The following is a 20206-nucleotide window of genomic DNA, read 5'->3' as shown; positions in this document are numbered from 1 at the left end:
TTAATTGATGAAGATCCATTTGATTGAAGTTAAGAATTGAAATAGAAAACATTAAAATTTGCCTTCATCATTAATTTTCATTGCCTGGTTTGCTTGGTCCATAATTTCTCATGTTACCCCCTAAAACTTCTTGCAAACATCTAGTGCATGACTTGACTTAGTTTGAATAATTTTAGTATCATCAACAGTTATTAGCCAATAAGGAAATGCATTGGTTTGAAGTGTTAATATTTCCAGAATAATTTCGAAATTAAAACTCTTCAGGTGCAAGAGAATTTTTGCATTGCATCTAAGGATGATTCATTTATCTTAATGGCCTTTGATTCTCAATGCAACAATATCAGAGTGTAAAAATCATTTGCCTTGACTGGGATTCGAATCCAGATCCCTCAATGTCTGGTCGAATGCTTAGCCAGTTAAGCTATCCAGGCGTCATCTTAAACTCTGAAATTTTGGGGGCTTTAAAGGAACAAGATGTTGTGACAAAATACGTGCATACAATGTCACAGGCATTCATAGTCATGCGTGATGCACCACAGTCCACTTACTGCTTTACATTCCTTCTTTTTCTCCTTCATGTTTTTACTCACTCACGCATGATGAAAGTCATAACCTTAGGTTTTTTAAGTTTAATTTTGAAGTATATATTTGTTATAATAGTTCACCCTTACTAAAAAACTTATTGCATCGGAAATACCATTACAAATCTTTCTTGATTGAAAACTTTAAATATTAAATACATGTTGATTTGCTGATGGCAGACTCAAGAGTTTATTTCACTTTCACTGCTTATATCTTATGTGTGATTTGTAAAAATGAAAACAAAATTAGAGGTCAAAGTCTGTAGGGTATGTCAGATTATTACACTTCACCATCACCTTCTCAATTGAGATGTTATATATTTTAAATGTAAAAATGAAACATTTTGGTCATAACAAAATTGGGGAATGATGAGATTGGCACTCAATTATTTACACATATATGAACTTGATAAAATGTATGGGTGATCTTTTGCCCCTAATTCATTTGCCATTGCTGATTCTGAACATAGGTTTGCACAAAAAGAGCTTATGAGCACCTAAATAGTTCATATTCGTTCAGTGGCATTTTTGAGGGGATGGGTGCACTTACATTTTGGCAATTAACTTTTTAAAATCCTGGGCATCTACTGCAAAAACTACCACTGTAACTACAATTCACCTAAAGTGTTCATATATCCCCAATATATTCAAGATTGGTTTTAAGATATGTTTTTATGATAAACCATGTAAGAATTTATTTTGATTCAACCAATTTAATGTTGAGCTTGAGTAATCACTGCATGCATTTATATCTCTGTATTATCTTTGCTTAAATGCATGAGAAAGTCTAAACATTTTATGACATATGTTAATTTTACATATTGCATAAAACATGTATGGCCTTCATTTTCTTAAAATTTCCTCATTTTTTATAAATACTAGAACATAATGAAAATAAGAACATAACTTTATCCAGCATTAGATTTAGAAATTTCTTTCTTGAGATACATTTTTTCAGAAATATGCCTATTGGTTTCCTTGCAATTAATTGTTTGCAGATAAAATATTCATCCCTTGGGTTTGGTATAATTTATATTTAGATTTCATTGAAAGGTATTACATTTCAATTGAATTTCTTAACATTTTTTTTAGCAAATTAACTTTTTTAAATCATAATCCCAGATTCAGGAGGATTGCTCTAAGTATTCTTCCTTTTGTTGGTGTTGGTGTTTTGTTGGTAACACAAATTATGTTGAATTCAATGCTTTTAAGATTTCATGCTTATTAATTTCGTCACATTTTGTTTTCCCTAGGTGTACAAACTTGCAATGGAGCGCGAGAGAAACCACACAGGTGGACTGGGGGGACCAGGCCCACGGGGTGGCAGAGGCATGACGGGCCCCAGGGGGGGCTACTACTCAGCTGCAGCTGCCCTCACACACAACCCTCCCGTTGGACTGGAGATGAGAGGATCACGGGGAATTGAGGAAGAGGAGGAGGAGGAAAGTGAGGTGGTGATGGTGGCTTCTGGACGAATCAAAGGTGAGGGACCCGAGGGGCATGAAGATGTGAATGAGGACGAATCAGTCAGGAGGATTGTCGACGGAGAAGAAGCTGAAGGTAGGAAAGTTTCACTTTCAATGGAAGATCTGGTGCGCTACTCTGGGCTGGATGGCCTGGCCACAACAGATTCACTGCGACAGCTCCTCCAGGGTGGTCCGGGCAACAGAGGGAGCAGCATGGGCACCGGTAGCAACCCCTTTGATGTGTTCCCCTCTGCCGACCTCCTGGACAAGGCGGCCCTGGCCCCATACATAGCAAACATGTTTGCTGGCAGTGGCATGTTTGGAGGGGATGGGTCAGGTAGGCAAGAGGGCACCTCAAGCCCTGGTATGGATTCAATCAAGAAGAGGGGTGGCCTGAGGCACTCAGCCCACCTTCCTGAGCTCATGAGACGAATGGCAGTGGAGAGGGAGGTGAGTGGGAGGGTGAATGGGTACCATCGGGAGGGACTGGAGGGAGGAAGCAGTGACACCTGTGGACTGGAACGAGAAGAGGGAGAGATGCTAACCATGGGTGGGAAGAGTGTGGATGGTAGTGGTGGGCCTACCGAAGTGGCAGATGGAAGTGTTGGACAGAAGGAGGAGGAGGGAAGCCGTGAGGCATCTGTGACTAGCCCTGCTCCTAATGTGATACTGAAAATTCCGTCCTACAAGCCAACCAAGAATGGGGTGGCCGGGGAAGAGTCTAGTCAATCTATAGCCTCTGGTGGAGGTCCAACTTGTGCCGAAGTTGGTAGTGAATCCAGTTCTCCCATCCCATCACCGGCTGTCGGAGTGGGAGGCTTGAGGGCACTGGGGCCCAGAGAATTAATGGCTCGTGCAATGGTTAACCAAAGGTTTGGTATGGTTGACCCAGTGGTATCAAGTGCAGAAAAGAGAGTGGGGAATGTATTCCAAGATGCGAAAAGGGGGAGGTATGGTAGTGATGTTGGTTCCAGCCAAAATATGGCTTGCGACACTTCCAAAGCATCTACTGCAAAAACTGCCACTGCAACTACAACTGCCTCTACGACAACGACCACATGCACAACTGGCACAAATGTGACAGGTGGGAAAGGAACACGCCCTAAGAGAGGGAAGTATAGGAATTATGACAGAGATAGTTTGGTGGAGGCAGTCAGAGCTGTTCAAAGAGGAGAGATGAGTGTCCACAGGGCTGGTTCCTATTATGGTGTGCCTCACTCAACACTTGAATACAAGGTCAAGGAAAGGCACCTCATGAGACCTCGCAAGAGAGAGCCCAAGAGCCAACAGCATAGCTTATTGGGAAAGCAGCACCAAATGTCACACCCAAACTATCCATCAGCTGAGATGGGTGACAGGAAGGCAGGGATCGGTGTCAGTCCTGACAAAATCAACAAGCCTTCCCTGAGCTCAGCCCTACCACATGTCAAAACCAAGGTCCCCCAGACTTTTGGCAGTCCACACTGTGGCCCACCGCTCTCCCTCCTCCCTCCAAATGGAGGACTCAAGTTGAGATCTCCATATGAGGGAAACCCATCAACGTTGCCTGCTTCTCCATCTCCATCTTCCTCCTCCCCATCCTCTGTCTCGTACCCCTCCACCGCACCCCACCCTAGTGCCGCGGCTTTCCCCTTCTGGCCCCCATCAGCTGCGGCTGCAGCTGCTGTGTTCCATTCCCACCTACCCATCGAAATATCACGGGAGCAAATTTTTGCCTCGGCCATGATGCAGATGCTGCAAGCGGACGCGACCGGGGGTGCAGCCGCAGTGGCTGCCGCAGCCAGCCGGCCCAGTGCGCCAGGTACCGCAGGAGGGGGTATGGGGGGGGCAATGGGCAACGGTGCAAACCCCGTTGCTGGAAGCTTCCTCGATGGCCTCATTCGATCGAGACTGGAGATGGGAATCCCCGGGGGGGAGAGTGTTGGAGGGGGCATTGGCGGGGGTTTGATGAGTGGGGGAAGGCTGGCACCAGAGGGTATGTCTAATGTGACACTGCTGGACCAGCTATGCCGTAACAGTCGCCTTGGCACATTATCCCGCTCACCACCCCGGTCACCCACTCCCCCTTCTGCACCCCAGCAGCCATCTGCTGAGGCTGTAGTGGACTTATCAAGAGTGCTCTCTGACGATGAGGGCAAAGTGCAGAAGGACGATGGTGTGGTTGCCGAGCCTACTGAGGTTGATTTAGATGAGAAGAAAAATTTGACTGATGACAGACATAATACGGAGGAAGTATCAGATTCAAAAAGTAGTTTGAAAAGTGCCTGTGATATGAAGGAAGGATTAGCAGCCAAAGATGGTGATGATGACTGTGTTTCTTGTCCAGTGACTGACAATGCTGATCATAGTGTTGTGGACTTGGAATTGGGAGATGTGGAAGTGATGGTAGATGTGCAAACTGCCTGCAAGTTATCTGAGGGAAGCTCAGAAATCCCAGTAGGAGAGACATTACAAAGTGAGGATATTAAGTCTGAGAAGAGTCTTGAAGTGTCTGAAGAAGGAATTAAAGAATCTGCCAGTCCTCCTCCTGAGGTTAGGGAGGAAGTAAAAAATGAGGAAAATACCAAATCAAATGTCGACTGATACTTCTATTGTTCATTAGCTGACTTTAGGAATGCAACAAAAAAATGCGATGACAACAAACATGAAGGTGTCCATTTTTCACCTTGCTGTACTGATTTGTAAGTGTTGTATGTAGTTTTTTGGTGGTATTTTTCACACAAAAATTTCCTTGAACCATTTTCCCCATGAGAGAAATGCTTTTTGCATATTTTAATGTCGTGTTTTTTCTCTCTTTGAGGTTGACAATCCCGATGTTGCCAAAGGTATGTAAATCATAAGTTTGACCGAACTGTTTGAAGAGACTTTTTAATATTGTGATGATATAGGAGAGAAAAACAACTGTATATACTTGGGGAAACTTTTTACAAAAAAGCCAACTTGAATTTTCTGTGGTGAGGTTTCCCAAGAGATATTTGTCAAAGCAGTTTTAACTTGATGGCATTTTCTGTTGTAACTTTTCTTAATTTAATTTTCTAAAATATTGGGTGGACATTTTTGACACCATACTCTAATGAAGGCTGCTTGCATGTAAGCGTGAGTGCCTGTATGTTGGTGTTTGTTTGTTATCGTATGCAAGCATGTGTACGTGTGAGAAGTTGTTTGGCATGCATAGTTTAAGAAAAGGATCAAATATAAAATGAGATATATAAATATATATATATATACATTAATATAAGATTTAAAGCCCAGTTATTGGAAAGACTGTCTTTCACAACAAGATAGACTGCTTTGATTTGGAAAAAAATATTCTTGGGATGCCAAGAACTGTCTGTGATGAAGCCAAATTTTGTGAATGTATATTTTCTCTATCAATATAGGCTATATAGTTAGGATTTTGTTCACGACATAATGAAGTGCAATTAGTTTGGTGTGGCCTCATGTGGCCGACATGACATTCAAGCTCTGAAGGAAGAGGATAAACTGAAGGGGGAACAAACAGCATTTTCAAGAACCAAATTACACGCAACATCCCAAGCCAACCAACCATCTAACCATTGACCCATTCAACTTACTTACCGACTGACCTATGAACCAATCAACTACCACAACCACCATTACCACCACCTCTACCTACAACAACAAGAAACAGAAAACATCAGCAACCATTACTTCTAAATGCAGAAGTGACTCTATCTACAAAATGGAAGAAAGGGAAAGTGAAAATTAATTGCCACTTCATAAAATTGGATTGGCCCACTCCAAATTAACATAATCAATGTATTTATTTTCCATTTTGCTGCCTCAACATGGGCAACTGGTGCTGCTACGGGTGAAGAAAGAGGATTTGTTTCTTGGAAAACTGCTTAAAATGTCTCCTTTGGCTGCTTTGGTGTTGAATGCCTTGCATTTTTACCAAACTTTGATCACCTGTAGCAACACAAGGGTGCCCATGTAATAACCCCTTCCTGCAGGCTCTAACCCTAACCATTTTCCTCACAAGGATATCCAAAAGGCAACCCATTTATATGCCTTTCCTATTTTAGCCCCACATGTGGCCTTTTTATAACTTAACTAGCTATATTCATATCAAATTTAAATCTGGTTCTAGCGTACTTCTCATCAGGCAGTGAGGTATGAACTGAGATGGCTGTTTATATACATGGATCTTAATCGATTGTTGGAATTTGTCCCACAAGTCTATGGATTCGTACGTTAAATGTTCTTATGATCCATCTACTGATCTTTTCAAAATTTGCACATTTATATAAAACTGAGGCTCTGGGCACTGCAACTTTTGGGATATTCTCTATTACCCACCCTTCTTTCCTATTACTGGCCCCTTCCCATTGTTCTTTCTAATATAAGATGACCTACAGGAACATTCCATAATGTGCCAGATATTTAACAGTTAAGGAATCCAGATCTCAGCCAAGATCACTTGTGTGTTAAATAGGTCTTACGATATATGTGTGAGTGTGTGGTCTTTAATGTTTGTGTGTGTGTGCCTGTGAATGTGTATGTCACATCCAAAAACAGAGGTATGGTGAGGAACAGAAAAAGATGATTCATTCCTTTTCCCTCGCCATTTACCCTGTTTGCTTTGTGATTCTGAGTGACTTTTACGAGAGCTATGTGTGTATGTGTGTGTGCATCTGGTACATGTATGCGAATTGATGGGTGTAATTTGAGTGAATCAGGTGAGAGAGAGAGAAAGGAGAAACAAACTCGTTAGTGCAATGCTGAGATAAAGTGATGTTAAAACTTTTTTTCAATCATATTTGAGATGTACAGATGTAATTTGTTTTCACTTTGTTGTTGTTTTATGTGCGTGATATTTTGGTAAGAAATTTTAAATGAGCTAGCATAGATAGGTGGGAAAAAGGGAATGCCAGTTTGTGTTAACCAAAACATGGACAGACAAAAATCTACAATTTATTATCGTGAAAAATATTTGAAAATGATTAAGAGCCATTAACTCTTTTTACTCTCTTTCTCCAGTTTCTGTTATTTTTGGTATTATTCTGACGCAGCTATATATATAGGCATATATATAGTGCATTCAAATATGTTAGGGAAAAAAGAAAAAGGGCTGATGTGAAATCTATATAAATATATATATATACATATGATATATATTTCTCTACTAGGAGAGAGAGGGCTGTGATATTTTAGTGAAGTGTCATGTGAAAACCAGTTTTATCCTTTTCCTTTGCCAGACTTCTAAAAAAAGGAGGATTTTACTCTGAGGGCAATTTCCTGCTGAAAAGGCTCTGTAAACTGTTATGCATCTCTGTACAAAATTTTCAAATGCTAAGGCTGTTATCAAAGTTTCAGTTTCAGTCTATTTACAGCACTTGGCTGCTTGTTCACATATACTCCACTTTTTCACAATACAAAAGTAGACAGGCAAAAGGTAGATTCAGTAGCAACAAGGTATATCTTAGTTGCCATCCATTCAATACAGTATAATCGGTAGTTTACTATAAACATTCATAGAACCGGCACACACATCTGTATACGCAGACACATATGGATATAAACTTAATTACATGTAAACACAAGTATTCAATAATAATAGGAATATTTTGTATGCTACTGATAATTACTATGCATTTTTTTCTGGGAAACATTTGTCAAATTTTGTACAGAGTTGTTAATTATTGTGTAGACATAAACAGCGAATGCAAGCTGCAGCGGTTCTTCACCCCCCAGTAAAAGTGTTTGTTATTTTATCATTTCTCATTATGAGGTAATGTACATTGTATTTTATTAATCAGCATAAGTTGTTTCTGTGAACTGGTTGTAATGTTCTATTGTATAGTTTAGTTGATCATGACTTCAGATACACCAGTCACTCTATTATGACCAATGCTGTTCATTTTCATTTTGAAGGAGTGTATAGCTTGTTTGTTTCATTATGAAATGCATTTGCTGCATTTGTTCAATGAAGCCTTTGCATGAAACTTTTTAAATTTATAACAATAGGCCATGTGTTATGTAATTAATTTAGTGGTCAAATAATTTTGCTGCCATTATTACCAAGAGAAATGTTAAATAGTTTGTAATTGTCATTTTATTTTCACTTGAAAATGGTGTTATGTAGGAAAAAATTGTATATTAGAAATGTTTTGCCTTAATTTTCCTACATAATACTGCTGTTAAATATTTTCATGTTCAGTTTGTATCTGTGGTTCAATCTCTATTTTTAAGAGTTGATTTTGTAATTATAGTTACATTTTTTACAACTGATGGGGGTGAATGCGTGTAGCTCATATAATATGTTAAAGCAGACCTTTAAATCTTTATCAATTGCTGTCCCCATTTCCCACTAAAACTTTTCATCCCCTTTCTTTCAACACAGTCATGAATCATTGTACTTGTTGTCATGGGACTAGTAATATGTGCATTTTTGTTTTATTTTGTTACATACTTACTTAGTACAATTCCTCATCCACAAATTTTTTAACATGTTTCGTGTATTTTCCATGGTGAGGGGTGAGCTTGAAGTTGGCTCATATTAATGTTAATCTTTATGCTGAGTACAGCTCAAAACAAATGCCGCTCTCAGTTGATGCCTGTAGTTTCTGGTCATGAAATATGTCACTTTAAGCTACCATCTCCCCATTTCCTGTCTCACTTTCTTTTTCTCTGCATTTTTTTATGTGACAGTTGTAGTAAGACCATCTTCAAAGGATGGCAATTGTAAATATTTTTTTCTCACTGATTGTTGTATACTCCATTGTTACAAAAACACAGTACAGTCTGAATACAGTGTTACAATTGATATTTCACCATTCCATGGTTCACACTTGCATTGGACGGACATATCTATCCATTTCAGCTGACTTATAATATCTATTTATATCTTATACTGTTTGCTCTAATGAATTGAATTTACATCTCTTGTCCCACGTATATCTCATGAATAACACTGAGTCTTGTGGAATGTCACATGATGGTGTTGGGACCAAAAAGGTGAAAAAAAGAAGCCAACAGATTGTGCAGTAACTTACAATACTTCCTTTATTGTTACATTACTAAGGAATTTTACCACTATTAATACAGTTTTCACAGTGTAATGCAGTTTAGGACAGTTTTCTCTACTCTAGATTCTGTTTCAGAGGTTTATGGGAAAGGTAGGTGTTGCATATGGGACATAGGGTGAATGGTGCTGCAGACAACTTCTGTTGACAGAAATGTCGAGTTCTGGCCTAGCCCTAATCTTCCTACAAATGCACAGTGCATTTTGTGCCCTATTATAAATAATAAACCACCCTATTCTTATTGTGCCACCACCTTCCTCCATTGTTCTGGTATTAACTTTTTTAGTGTCTATCGGTCTGCTGGCATCTCTCCCATGTTTCTCACTGCTCCTGCCACAATCTCTGGGCTCTTAGCAAATTATTATCTCAAGGTTAATGCATTTTAGATTCTGTTACAGTCGTAGGCTGCATTATGTACAATCAATACAATAGTATCAACAGTAATTTACAGTGTATCTAAGAGTAATTGTAACAGTCACTTTTGTGACTAGACATATGGACTAGGTTTAAACAATAGGACAATTCTGCATTGACTGTCATGATGGAATACAAAGTAGTTTTAAAACTTGGAACCCAGAGCAGTAGATTTTTTGTGTATTTGATGTCCTTTGCAAGTGTGACACAATTCATTCCAAACTTCTTTTTTTTGCAATTGTGAAAGAAAAAAATCTCACATGTGTTTTGAGTACAAGAGTTATGCTGAGAAGGTATATGGTAGGAATCAGTAAAAAAAATCCCACATTGAAATAACTGTCATGATGGAGCTTTTTGGATGCTATTCTAATGATGGCCCACTCTGCATTTTTGACCCTTTACCACCCATGAAAAAGCTTTCCTCTGTTAATTTTTTCGTTAAATATGTCCAACATTTGTTTCTAATAGTGTTCCTTGTAAATTTTCATTGCCTTTTTTGCAAATTGTGGTTACATCCCATGTATTTTTGCAATGTTTCAACTCTCTGTGACCGAAGACTGACTTGTGTTATCATTCTGTGCTTGTGCCTCTTTTCGTAGAATTTTAAAAAGAGAAAGGGAAAAATGTTTGAGAATTGAAAAGTCTGTTTAAGGGTTCCTTATACTGACCTGCATGCACCAAAAATAGTAGAGATGGCTTAAAAAAATATTTGATTATTTGGTGCTCTTTGAGGTTGGTCAAGTTATGAAGATGGTTTTGATATCTGTTCCACTGTGCCCCATTCCTGGTGATGCACTATTAATGACCTTTGATATTTTGACAAGAGATTAAAGGCTGTGGATTTCTTGTGGTTACACCATTGTTACAACTAGTTTGAACTAGTAACCGCTGTCCATTTCCAGTCAATCACACTATTGAGAGAGAAAGAGACAGAGGTCACAGAACTGTTAGATATTCTAGTGTCTTTATTTTGATTGAAAGAGTTGAAACAATCAGTAATGTTGAATTTCAGTGTAAAAATTTGGTATTCTCTATGTTGAATGAAATTTTGTTTATGAAAGATTTTTTTTTTTTGCTAATCAGTGTTAGCAGCATATAGTTGATCAATATTGAATACTTAATATAAAACAAAATATTGTTTATGATTGGCCAGAGAGTTGATAGAGAAAACAATTTTTGAGCGTTTAATATTTAATGGTGATACTTGTGATGGTCTTCTAAATAATTAAGAACTGATTCACAGCCTAGATGAAATTTAAAGTCAAAACTTATGCCAAAGTGTGTCTTGCCTTTTATTGCTTATGAAATGTTATAGAAGTGCAGACTTCAAATTCATTGTCTTGCTATATTGTGGAAGGTAAAACGAAATCAAATATAGGCACTGTCTATACCAGTGACACCTTATGAATATTTTTCCTTTTTTCATAAGTGTACAATTCTTTTTATATATGATACATTGGACTTATAATGAAAAATCTCTATACATAAATTATATACATACTCATATCTATTCATATATTATATGCTGTATGCTGAAGGCACACTTAATTTTTTTAATTCTTCTTGAGTCATACTACTGAAAGAGAAAATTGTAAATTTGTCTGTCTTCCTTCCTCAAAACATTGGGTGAGGAAGACAGTAACAAGTTGAAAATTGTCAATATTTAAAGAAGAAAGTCATATATGTGGTGCACCACAGTAATGCAAAAAATGTATTTTAGGTACCTTTATTCTTTATATACCTGTATGTGACATATCAAAATTTGTATCTTTTAAAGATTTGTGATGTCTCTAATCTAGTCTTTTTTCCCATTTCTTGTTCTTCCTTAACTGCTCTGGCTCACCAATTTTCACCCTTATTAGAAATGCATATCATTCGGTGCCTCTGTCAATGAAATTTAAAGGAGGCTAGAATGATTGGGTGAGATTAAGGTGTAACAAACTACAGACAGACTTTTGTAATTATTGTGTGGCACACGTGAGGATTTGGTCGCTCGCTTTCTGTGGCTTCAAGAATTTATCATTCTAACTGTACCAAGTTGATGTTTTTAATATTGGTTGTGATGACAGAGGTTTGACTTAAAAGTGCAATGTTGTGCTTGTGTGGACTGAGTTATGTTTTACTATATTATTATATACAAGCATGAGAGAGATTAGAGTTATGTGGTGTTTTTGATTGACAAGTTTTTGTTGCTTTCTTCGTGTTGTTAATGGAAACATGTATGAGATTGGAACAAAAGATGAACTTCTGTATGACTTTTGGCCTTTGAAATCATGATCTCATGACATGCTTTCACTCTGTTGCCAGTCCACTTCCGGCCATAGGCTCTGCCACGGAACTCGTAAAGACTGAAATCTGCCAGTATTCTTGAGATTCAATTATTTTTTAATTGAATCGATAGCTTTTGTCACTTCTATCGATATGAAGAAGTTTACGAATTCGTCCGAGTTTCCAATACAGATGATTGCGACTGTTGAAAAAAAAAATGGCAGGCACTTTTGGGAGAGAAAGTAAGAGAGGGCCGTTAGCAGGGCTGTGGTTGCAGTGGTAACATCTGCATTCGGCTGTTGTTATGGCTGCCTTTTCTCTCTCTCTTTGTTGAAGAACACTTGGGCATTGAAATAATGTATTCTAAGTGACTCTTTTCATTCATTGGTGATGTGACCACCCTTTAAATGGATGGAAAGTATTACAGACAATGGCTCAGCTCGTTTTTAAACTTTCAATCATTTTATGTACAAAAATTCATTCCATTCCTGCTTCCAGAGATGTTATTTATGCTTCTTTAAGTTTTTGCATTGACGTTATGAAATGTTTTCTAAAGGCATAAAACTTCCATGGAGACCACATACATATTCTCTATCACTGTCTGTTTTGGAAGGTGTCATCAACTGTGCTATGTGGGACCAAGGGATCATGATTTTGGATAACACTTTTACATCTTCAAAAGTGTAATTGAAAATTTATGCTGGAAAAGGAACCTTCAGTAAATGTTATTGTATTGTAATAAATTTCTCACTGCAGTTAGAAAAAAAAATTGCCAGCTTATTAACTGTAATTCTATTTTGATGATGTTTTGACTCCTGGCCCGGGACCAATGTTATTTCCTGCACACCCGGCTGCCAAACTAATGTTAAAGGCATCCTTGAGAGTAAGCTAAAAAATTCTTCAACTTTTCAGAGAATGAAGGCATAACTGGCACAGATGTAAAGACCCGAAAATATAAAAAAAGTGATAATAATGTATTTGCAGACTGAGGTCAGTGGGTGTTTTCTTTCCCTTACATTTTTGATCTTGCATCCCATTTACGCCTTTGCAGAACATTGATGAGATTGTTCCGAAAGAATTAGGTGAGTGTGTCAGCCACTCATCACACATAGGTGTTGAAAGAAAATGGTTGACATGATTGTGGGAAGTGTTATTTTCAGAGAATAAAAAAATTGTATATTTATATTGTGACTTTGGAGTAAATCAGTATTTATTACTGTGAAGTGTGTTTTTTATTCTTCAGTCTATTAATGTTTTTTTAGGTAAACACTGAATACAGCATGTTGGTTATTGAATCAAAAGTATGAAGTTCTGAACTTAAACTCATGCTGCATAGTGTGTGTCTTTGACTGCTAAATATATCATTTAAATTTGACATTTCTACTTGCTGTACCTTTCCTTGATGGGAGTTAGAACCCTCTGAGGAAGTTGAAATACATTGTGGAACAAAATAAACAATACGCACATGGAATCATGTTTTAATGAAAGGACAATCATTGAATTCATTAGAAAAGGAACTGCAGTCTAATGGCATTTAATTATATCTATGGTATGAATAAAAATATCTGATCCCACTTTTAATTCCATTCTTCTAATCATATTCAGAAATAAATCAAAAAGTGAGGTTTAAGCTCGTGAAATAAACAAGAATGCATGAAGGAAACATGAGTTTTGAAGCACTGATGCCATGAATAGTCATCAAGGGTTAGTACCTACCTGTATATTTCTATTCTCTAACTCATGTTCTTAACAAATGTCTAATAAATGTTATCAAAATAGTAATATTGTATCCAGTTCCACCTAAATCATGGCCTCAAAATTCATTATAGGCACCCAAGGAACCAACTTTTCATAATATGTTTCATTATGCCCCCAAAGAATTTTTTTAGTTACCCTATGTTGAGAAATATTTCTTTTCTTAAAATTATATGTAACCAACTCCTCTGGATAGAATTTTCCAGCAGAAGAAAGTGTATGGGTGATTGTAAGATAGTCTGCAGTGGATAGATTTTTGTTAGCTGACAGGCAGATGAAAGTAATACCAGTGTTATAGCATCATAATGGTTAGTCAACCATTTGGAGGTGGGTCTTGGACGATTCTTAGCAACTATTAATTGATGTTGTGGACTTCCTGCACCCTAATCTCTTGTTTGTTCAACATTTTCTTCCTCCAGTTCTTCATACCTCGACCAACCTTTTTGACGCCTATAAAGACCATTCTCTACCTTCCTGTCTGCATCTTCTGCATGAAACACCCTTATCAACATTTGTCTCTACTTCTCAATTTCTCCTCCATCAACTTTTTCTGCCTTCTTAATATTTTACCTAGTATCTTCTTCTCTCCTTACGCCATATAAAAAAACTTAATTTATCTTCCTCTCTGTTCAACATACTTCATTCATTCATTTCTCTATCCACATCTTAAAAAGTCTCAAATCTATACTCATCATCTTACCTCCAAGGCAAGATTCGAGATGCGTGTTAACCATGTTAAGCTAAACTATATCAATGTGGTTTTTCATCTTTTCTGTATAGCTTTACTTACAGTACGAGACAGCCATTTTCTTTGATGATTCTTTCACTAATGCAACTCTTCTCCTAATGTCCCCATAATTATGGCCATTTTCTTCTTGAATACTGACCAAATATTTCTCATCTCTCTAATGACATCACATATTCCTTTCCCCGATCCAAACTCTTTGCTGCATCTGAAATTAATATCATTGTCCTAAAGTCTTCATGTATTGTTGATTTTTCAAGATGGGGATCAAATTGATCTAAAGAAATCTTTTGGCTGAATTCCTTCCTCTTAAATACTGGGCATAGGTTCTAAGAATCCCTTCTTCCATTTTTCCATGAGTCTTCAGTAATTCTGTGGGGATTTTATCTATTCCTACTGACTTATTCCTATTCCTACTGACTTATTCGATTTCTTTACCCAAGTGATTTTTCTATCTTGCCAGCTGGTATTTCTTGATTAATGATTATTTCCTTTGTTAAATTCTGACTGTTCTCTTACCTTCTTATATACCTCTTCTAATTTCCTCTGTTTCTGAAACTTCTCCATATCCTTCCACAGATCTTTCCAACATATTTCTTTGGCTATATTAGTTTCTTGCCTAAGTTTATCATTTAGTTTAATGGAAATTCTTCTCCCCATTTCCATGTAAATTATCTTCTATTTCCTTCCTTCATTCAGCCATCTCATGATCTCTTCTGTTATCCATGGCTTCTTAATTCCCATAGAGTTTACCATTCCTATTGTTTCCTTAGCTGCCTTTTCTGTCACATTTTAAGACCCAGACATCTTTCCCCAACTGTTTTCATTACCATCTCATTTAGATATTCATAAAGTTTTTCTTGGCACTCCTTCCTTTATATTCCTGTTCAAGCTTCAGCATTCCACTTTCTCACTCCCCTATCTAATAATCTCTTTAAATTTTAAATGCTCTCCAGTTCTAAAAATCCATTATTTTGTACATGATATCAACTTGCATCCAGCCCAGGGAAGTTGTGAAAGTTGGTGACACTCTTTCTGAATTTATGTCAAACCATGACTTGATCTCAACAGACTTGGCCATCACTTAATGGAAATTATGAGTGTTGGGTAACTAAAAGCTATAAAAATTTCCACTGAAATCTTTTCATTTCACAACATGATTGCTACAAAATGTTCTCATCATCAGGTGTTGAAGATGACCATCTTTTGTCAAAACTGGGTTGTAAAATAAAAGATTTTAGTGGAAATGGATTCAGAGTCATTTTCACCCAATATTAATATAATCTAACTGTTACCTGCTTCTTTTTCTCAACCTTTTCATTTGTAAGTACCCATGCCTGTGGTGGTGTTTGAACCCAGCATTAGTTATTACCAAACAAACCCTTCCTCCAACAGAATTTGATTGCCATCTCTTAAAGTTCATTTTAGATTCTGAGAAAATACTCTCCTGTATCCCACTAATCTATCCCTTTACCTATCACTGAATTCAATCCTCCATAAAAAATTGGTGTATCCTTCATAGCACATTTCCAATTATTTTTTCTAAAAGATTGTGCTGTCAACTTCTTCTTGCCAGTGACTAATTGTTGCATGTACTCCTGTTTTACCCTAGATGGATGAGAACTGCTTTTACCTCTACCAATAGAATTGTACAACTCACCTCCTACAGTAAATATTCACTATCCTTTTGACCAATTTCCTATAATGTACTATGGCTATTCCATGTGGGCTCTGCTCCCCCAATTTTAAAGTACATCGCATGTGTTGCTCCAGTAATCCCTGTTATTTCTCAAACTCACTCATCTTACATACGAATCTATATTTCCATTATCCTCTTCTCTGTCAATGTTTTCTGGCCACCATATCTCTTTCATCATCAATAACATTCCGTATTCCACATAGTATACATATATCCCATTAATGATATTGACCAATATTTTTCCCCAGCATTGAGAACAAATAAACGAATGCATGTATCAAATGGTTCTCTGTCAAATTTTCCCTCAACACCCTCATCAAACCACTCCAAGCTTCTTTTTCATGATCATTACAAGATGCTTGCATTCTGAAACTCTCTCTCTCTCTCTACCTACCTCTGATCTCCTTCGTTCACATGAATAAGGTAGTATGAATTGAAGACTCATGTGTACCTAGCCGACCTCCAAGAAAGGTATTTGTTGTCATTTAAATAATGTTTATTATCTGTACTTGAATGGCATAGGTATTTGAAATAATTGAGTGTACACCCCTTGATGGTTTATATGTAGAAGTATGCCCCACTGATTTGAGAGCCAGAGTTTAAATACAAGAAATGTGTGCAAGGTGATCTGTACTGATTCAAAAATCTTCCCTTACAACATTCAATCTATGGAGCATGAAAATTGAACTATTGAAGTATTGCTGACTTGGAACAAGGTACATAGCAGTTCAAGGAAGAACCATTCTTGAAATTGCTACTAATGTCCAGTATAAATATTTCATATGACCTTTACCCACTGTAAAAATATGTGCCAGTGTTACAGCAGGTCAAATGTCTAGTCCAAAGATAAAGTATTCTTTTGTGATATAAACTAGTCAAAAATGATTTATTTGACATCAATTTATGATACACCATAAATAGCAATATTAACTTTTTAAGTATTGTGGATCAATTCAAAATAGAATATTACTTTAACATCCTAGCAAACATTTTTGGAAGAGCGGCAGATTATTTTTGGTTTTACCATTTTAATCTTTTAGTCATTGGTAGCATGAAGTAAATTCATTGTTATATTTCCCTCTACAATTATGTATTCTTTAACACACAAAGAAAGAATCAAAGGCCTTGCGTTTCCACAGGAAAGAATTTATTGTGTCAACGAGTTTTGCTACACAGTAGTATCATCTGGACTGGTTACAAAAAGTATGCACTCATATATATATTGTCAATGAGTGGGGGATGGTGGGGAGGGGAAGGGAGGAGGAAGCTCCGGTGAGTTTGATGTGAGCGGAGAGAGGGTGACCACCATGGGGGCAAGAAGGGTTGGTATATTGTGGTCAGTCACTGAGTTCAGGGATGGGGGTAGAGGTCATTAGTTTTTCTTAGGTAGTAATTGTGGGATGTCTAGGAGGGGGGAATGGAGAAGGAAAAGGTGGTCGTTGGTGATGTTTTCCTTTCTTCAAACACTGGTGAGAATGGCAGTCTTTGATTCTTTCTTCGTGCATTACAAATGGATATCCACAAAGTATCAGCCTCAACTATCTTTCAAATATATTATTTGTTATTATTATTTACCTCCACTCTATAAAAAAATGGGAAGTAGGTAAATTTAGTGAATAGGTACCCCAATGAAGACATTGATCTCATGAATGTACATGCCTTTGCATATACTTGAATAAATAAAACCATGAACACAGTAATCAACCCTAAGGTCGGTTTGTTAGGTGATGATAGAGATCACGGCGTGTGAAATTCACACATCAGGGTAGGGGGGCCAGTTTCTTTCCCTGCGACAGTTTTGGTTTCCAAGGAAGATCTGGTACCCAAAAAATCACATAGCTTGGGTGGGCTGCAGGTGCCTAGAGAGACTTGCCTGGGAATCGAACCCTGGCCCTGTGGTCAGTAGTCCGACACACTACACCTGGACTACCGCAATACACTCTTAAGTAAAATACCATTAAAAATCATAATAAATGAAAAAGAAACACTTTGTTCCAATCCACCACTTTATTACAGGTACGACTAGTTTCGACGCTACAGCGTCATCCTCAGGTACAAACTTTGTACCTGAGGATGACGCCGTAGCGTCGAAACTAGTCGTACCTGTAATAAAGTGGTGGATTGGAACAAAGTGTTTCTTTTTCATTTATTAAAATGAACTTCCACAAAGTTGAGGCTGAAACTATTGAAATAATTAAAAATCATTATGATGCAATCATGCCAGTTTGACTTTCTTATGGTATTCATGTTCAATAGAAGGTTGCGGACACTTCAGGAATGGGTACATTATTGACAAAAAAACAGGATTATGGATTAGTAAAAGCCTTCAATAAGTAAATGCTAAATAACAATGAAGTTCTCCAAATTAAATGTGCTATTCAGGTCTACAGACCAGGGAAAATATTAATGATTATGGATTTCTATGTGATAAGAAGAGGTCTGGGAATTTTCAGGGACTTAGTACACCGTTGTCTGATGTTGAGTCAGCAGTTCCCAAAAAGATCTGGGCAAGAATCTAGAAATTGTAGGGTCAGTTGAATCCTAATACTTATTCCACACTTCAAACCATGGTATTTTGTCCATCGTCTTGATCTCCAATATATTCAGCCTTCATTTTTTGGTATCATCAGGAGCTTGGACAGAGAGATAATCAAACAAAGTAGTACTAGGTATTGTGGGGGGGGGGGGAAGAGAGCATTGAGAAAAATCCAAAGAAGACAGGAATGATAGTTGCAATGCATTTTGATTGGCGATAAAATACTGAAGATGGTGATAAAGGGGAGGAAGTGAGGTAGGGGTAGGAAAAGGATGGGGATGTTGGGCAGAATGAAAGGAGGTAAAATATATGCAGAACTGAAGAACAGTTTATGGATTGTGCAGTGTCAGGTTTTGCCTTTAGGCAAGGTTAAGATTGTAGGAGTGTAAAGTCCAAGCATCAATACAAAACCTACCTTAAATGGTCGGATACCAAATAATAATAATTGGGAGGTGTTTGCATTCATAATTAATGCAAAATAATTCTGACCCACATTCATTACTTTGATGTTTGCCCTTTCTGCAGTGGAAGCAGGTGGTTTTTCCATGATAACATAGAGTGATGATTCTCTAAGCATTGACATTGGTAGCAATGTATAGGACTTTGGTTTAATGGTCGCACTCAAACTGATTCATAACCGATTTTAACTCTCCCTGGGAGATCACATTGGAACTCAAGATCAGAACTACAGAGACGGGTGTTTGTGTACCCATTGCTCTTTATTGTTAGGCTGCGTCAATTGGTGACGCTAGGTAAGGCCATTTCTCTCTTTATTTCGCTGCCTTCCACAAAAAGAGGGTCATGGTGACTTATGAACTCACAAGAATTCAAGGTTCAGTGTGCTTCTACCTTCACCGAAAAATATCTTTGGGAATGTCAGCAGCTTCTAACTTTGCTCATATGTGGCTGTTTCTACAAGCAAGGTGAATTGAATCGACATCGAAGCCCATAGCTCATTTTTAGATACCTCTTGCAGGTACAAACACCACAATCTCCTCCATCCATGTCAGAATGGAATATTTTTATTGGTGGGGGTACAGCCTACAGCACAAGTGCCACAAACTTTGGTTTGGCTCGTTTTGTCTTTAACCTTCTCACCAAGTGAGCCAACCCAACGGCTAAAGCGGTTGATCCATTCACCAAACGCATCAAAGCGAGGATGGGAAGGCATTCTGATGCGCCGGCCCTTCAACGCGCTGGAAGCAAGAGTCGTAACGCATACCATGTTTCGGAGGAAAATATCTTCGTAGGTCAGGGAGGAAGCCGAGCCCTGTCCTGTTTTAATTTGAAATTCCCTCATTACACTCCTCACTTTTCGGCTGTCATTTGGCAGCGCTCACTACCTCTGTGGTGGTTGTTGTCGGCGTAGAAAAGGAATGCTCACTCTCTCGGGAACTTCAGAGGAAAGGAGTGCTCCGTAACTCGCGAAGAAGTACTTGTTTTCGCTGAAGGAGAAGAAAACTTTCTTGACCGCAGTGACAAACGGTAAGTTCCCTTTCCTCATCTGACAATATCGCAATCCTCATTACTTTTTTCAATGCCCCATTTCCCATCGTAATTATAATAAGATTATCCCGGACGAGACGGTCAGCAAAAGGGTTCCCCGGGAACGAACAATTTGGTGCCGAAACGCGTAAATTGATTAGAAGTAATTATTGTCCCAGTAAGTGTAACGTTTATCAGATAATCTTGTTTG

The 20206-nt window shown here is 37.8% G+C and overlaps 1 protein-coding gene across 1 annotated transcript in view; it reads left to right on the top strand.

Annotated features, from left to right (window-relative positions):
• Positions 1-13246, top strand: part of Eip93F (Ecdysone-induced protein 93F) — a 30217-nt gene extending 16971 nt beyond the window's left edge. Inside the window, exon 5 of the mRNA XM_071589055.1 lies at positions 1835-13246. Coding sequence (XP_071445156.1) covers positions 1835-4630 — 2796 coding nt within the window. The 3' untranslated portion in view covers positions 4631-13246. The remainder of the gene's footprint in view (positions 1-1834) is intronic.
• Positions 13247-20206: the final 6960 nt, after the last annotated feature.

Source organism: Hetaerina americana, unplaced genomic scaffold (assembly GCF_022747635.1).
Source record: "Hetaerina americana unplaced genomic scaffold, ioHetAmer1.1.p SCAF_32, whole genome shotgun sequence".
NCBI classification, from domain to species: Eukaryota; Metazoa; Arthropoda; class Insecta; order Odonata; family Calopterygidae; genus Hetaerina; species Hetaerina americana.
This window is presented reverse-complemented; position numbering and strand designations above follow the sequence as displayed.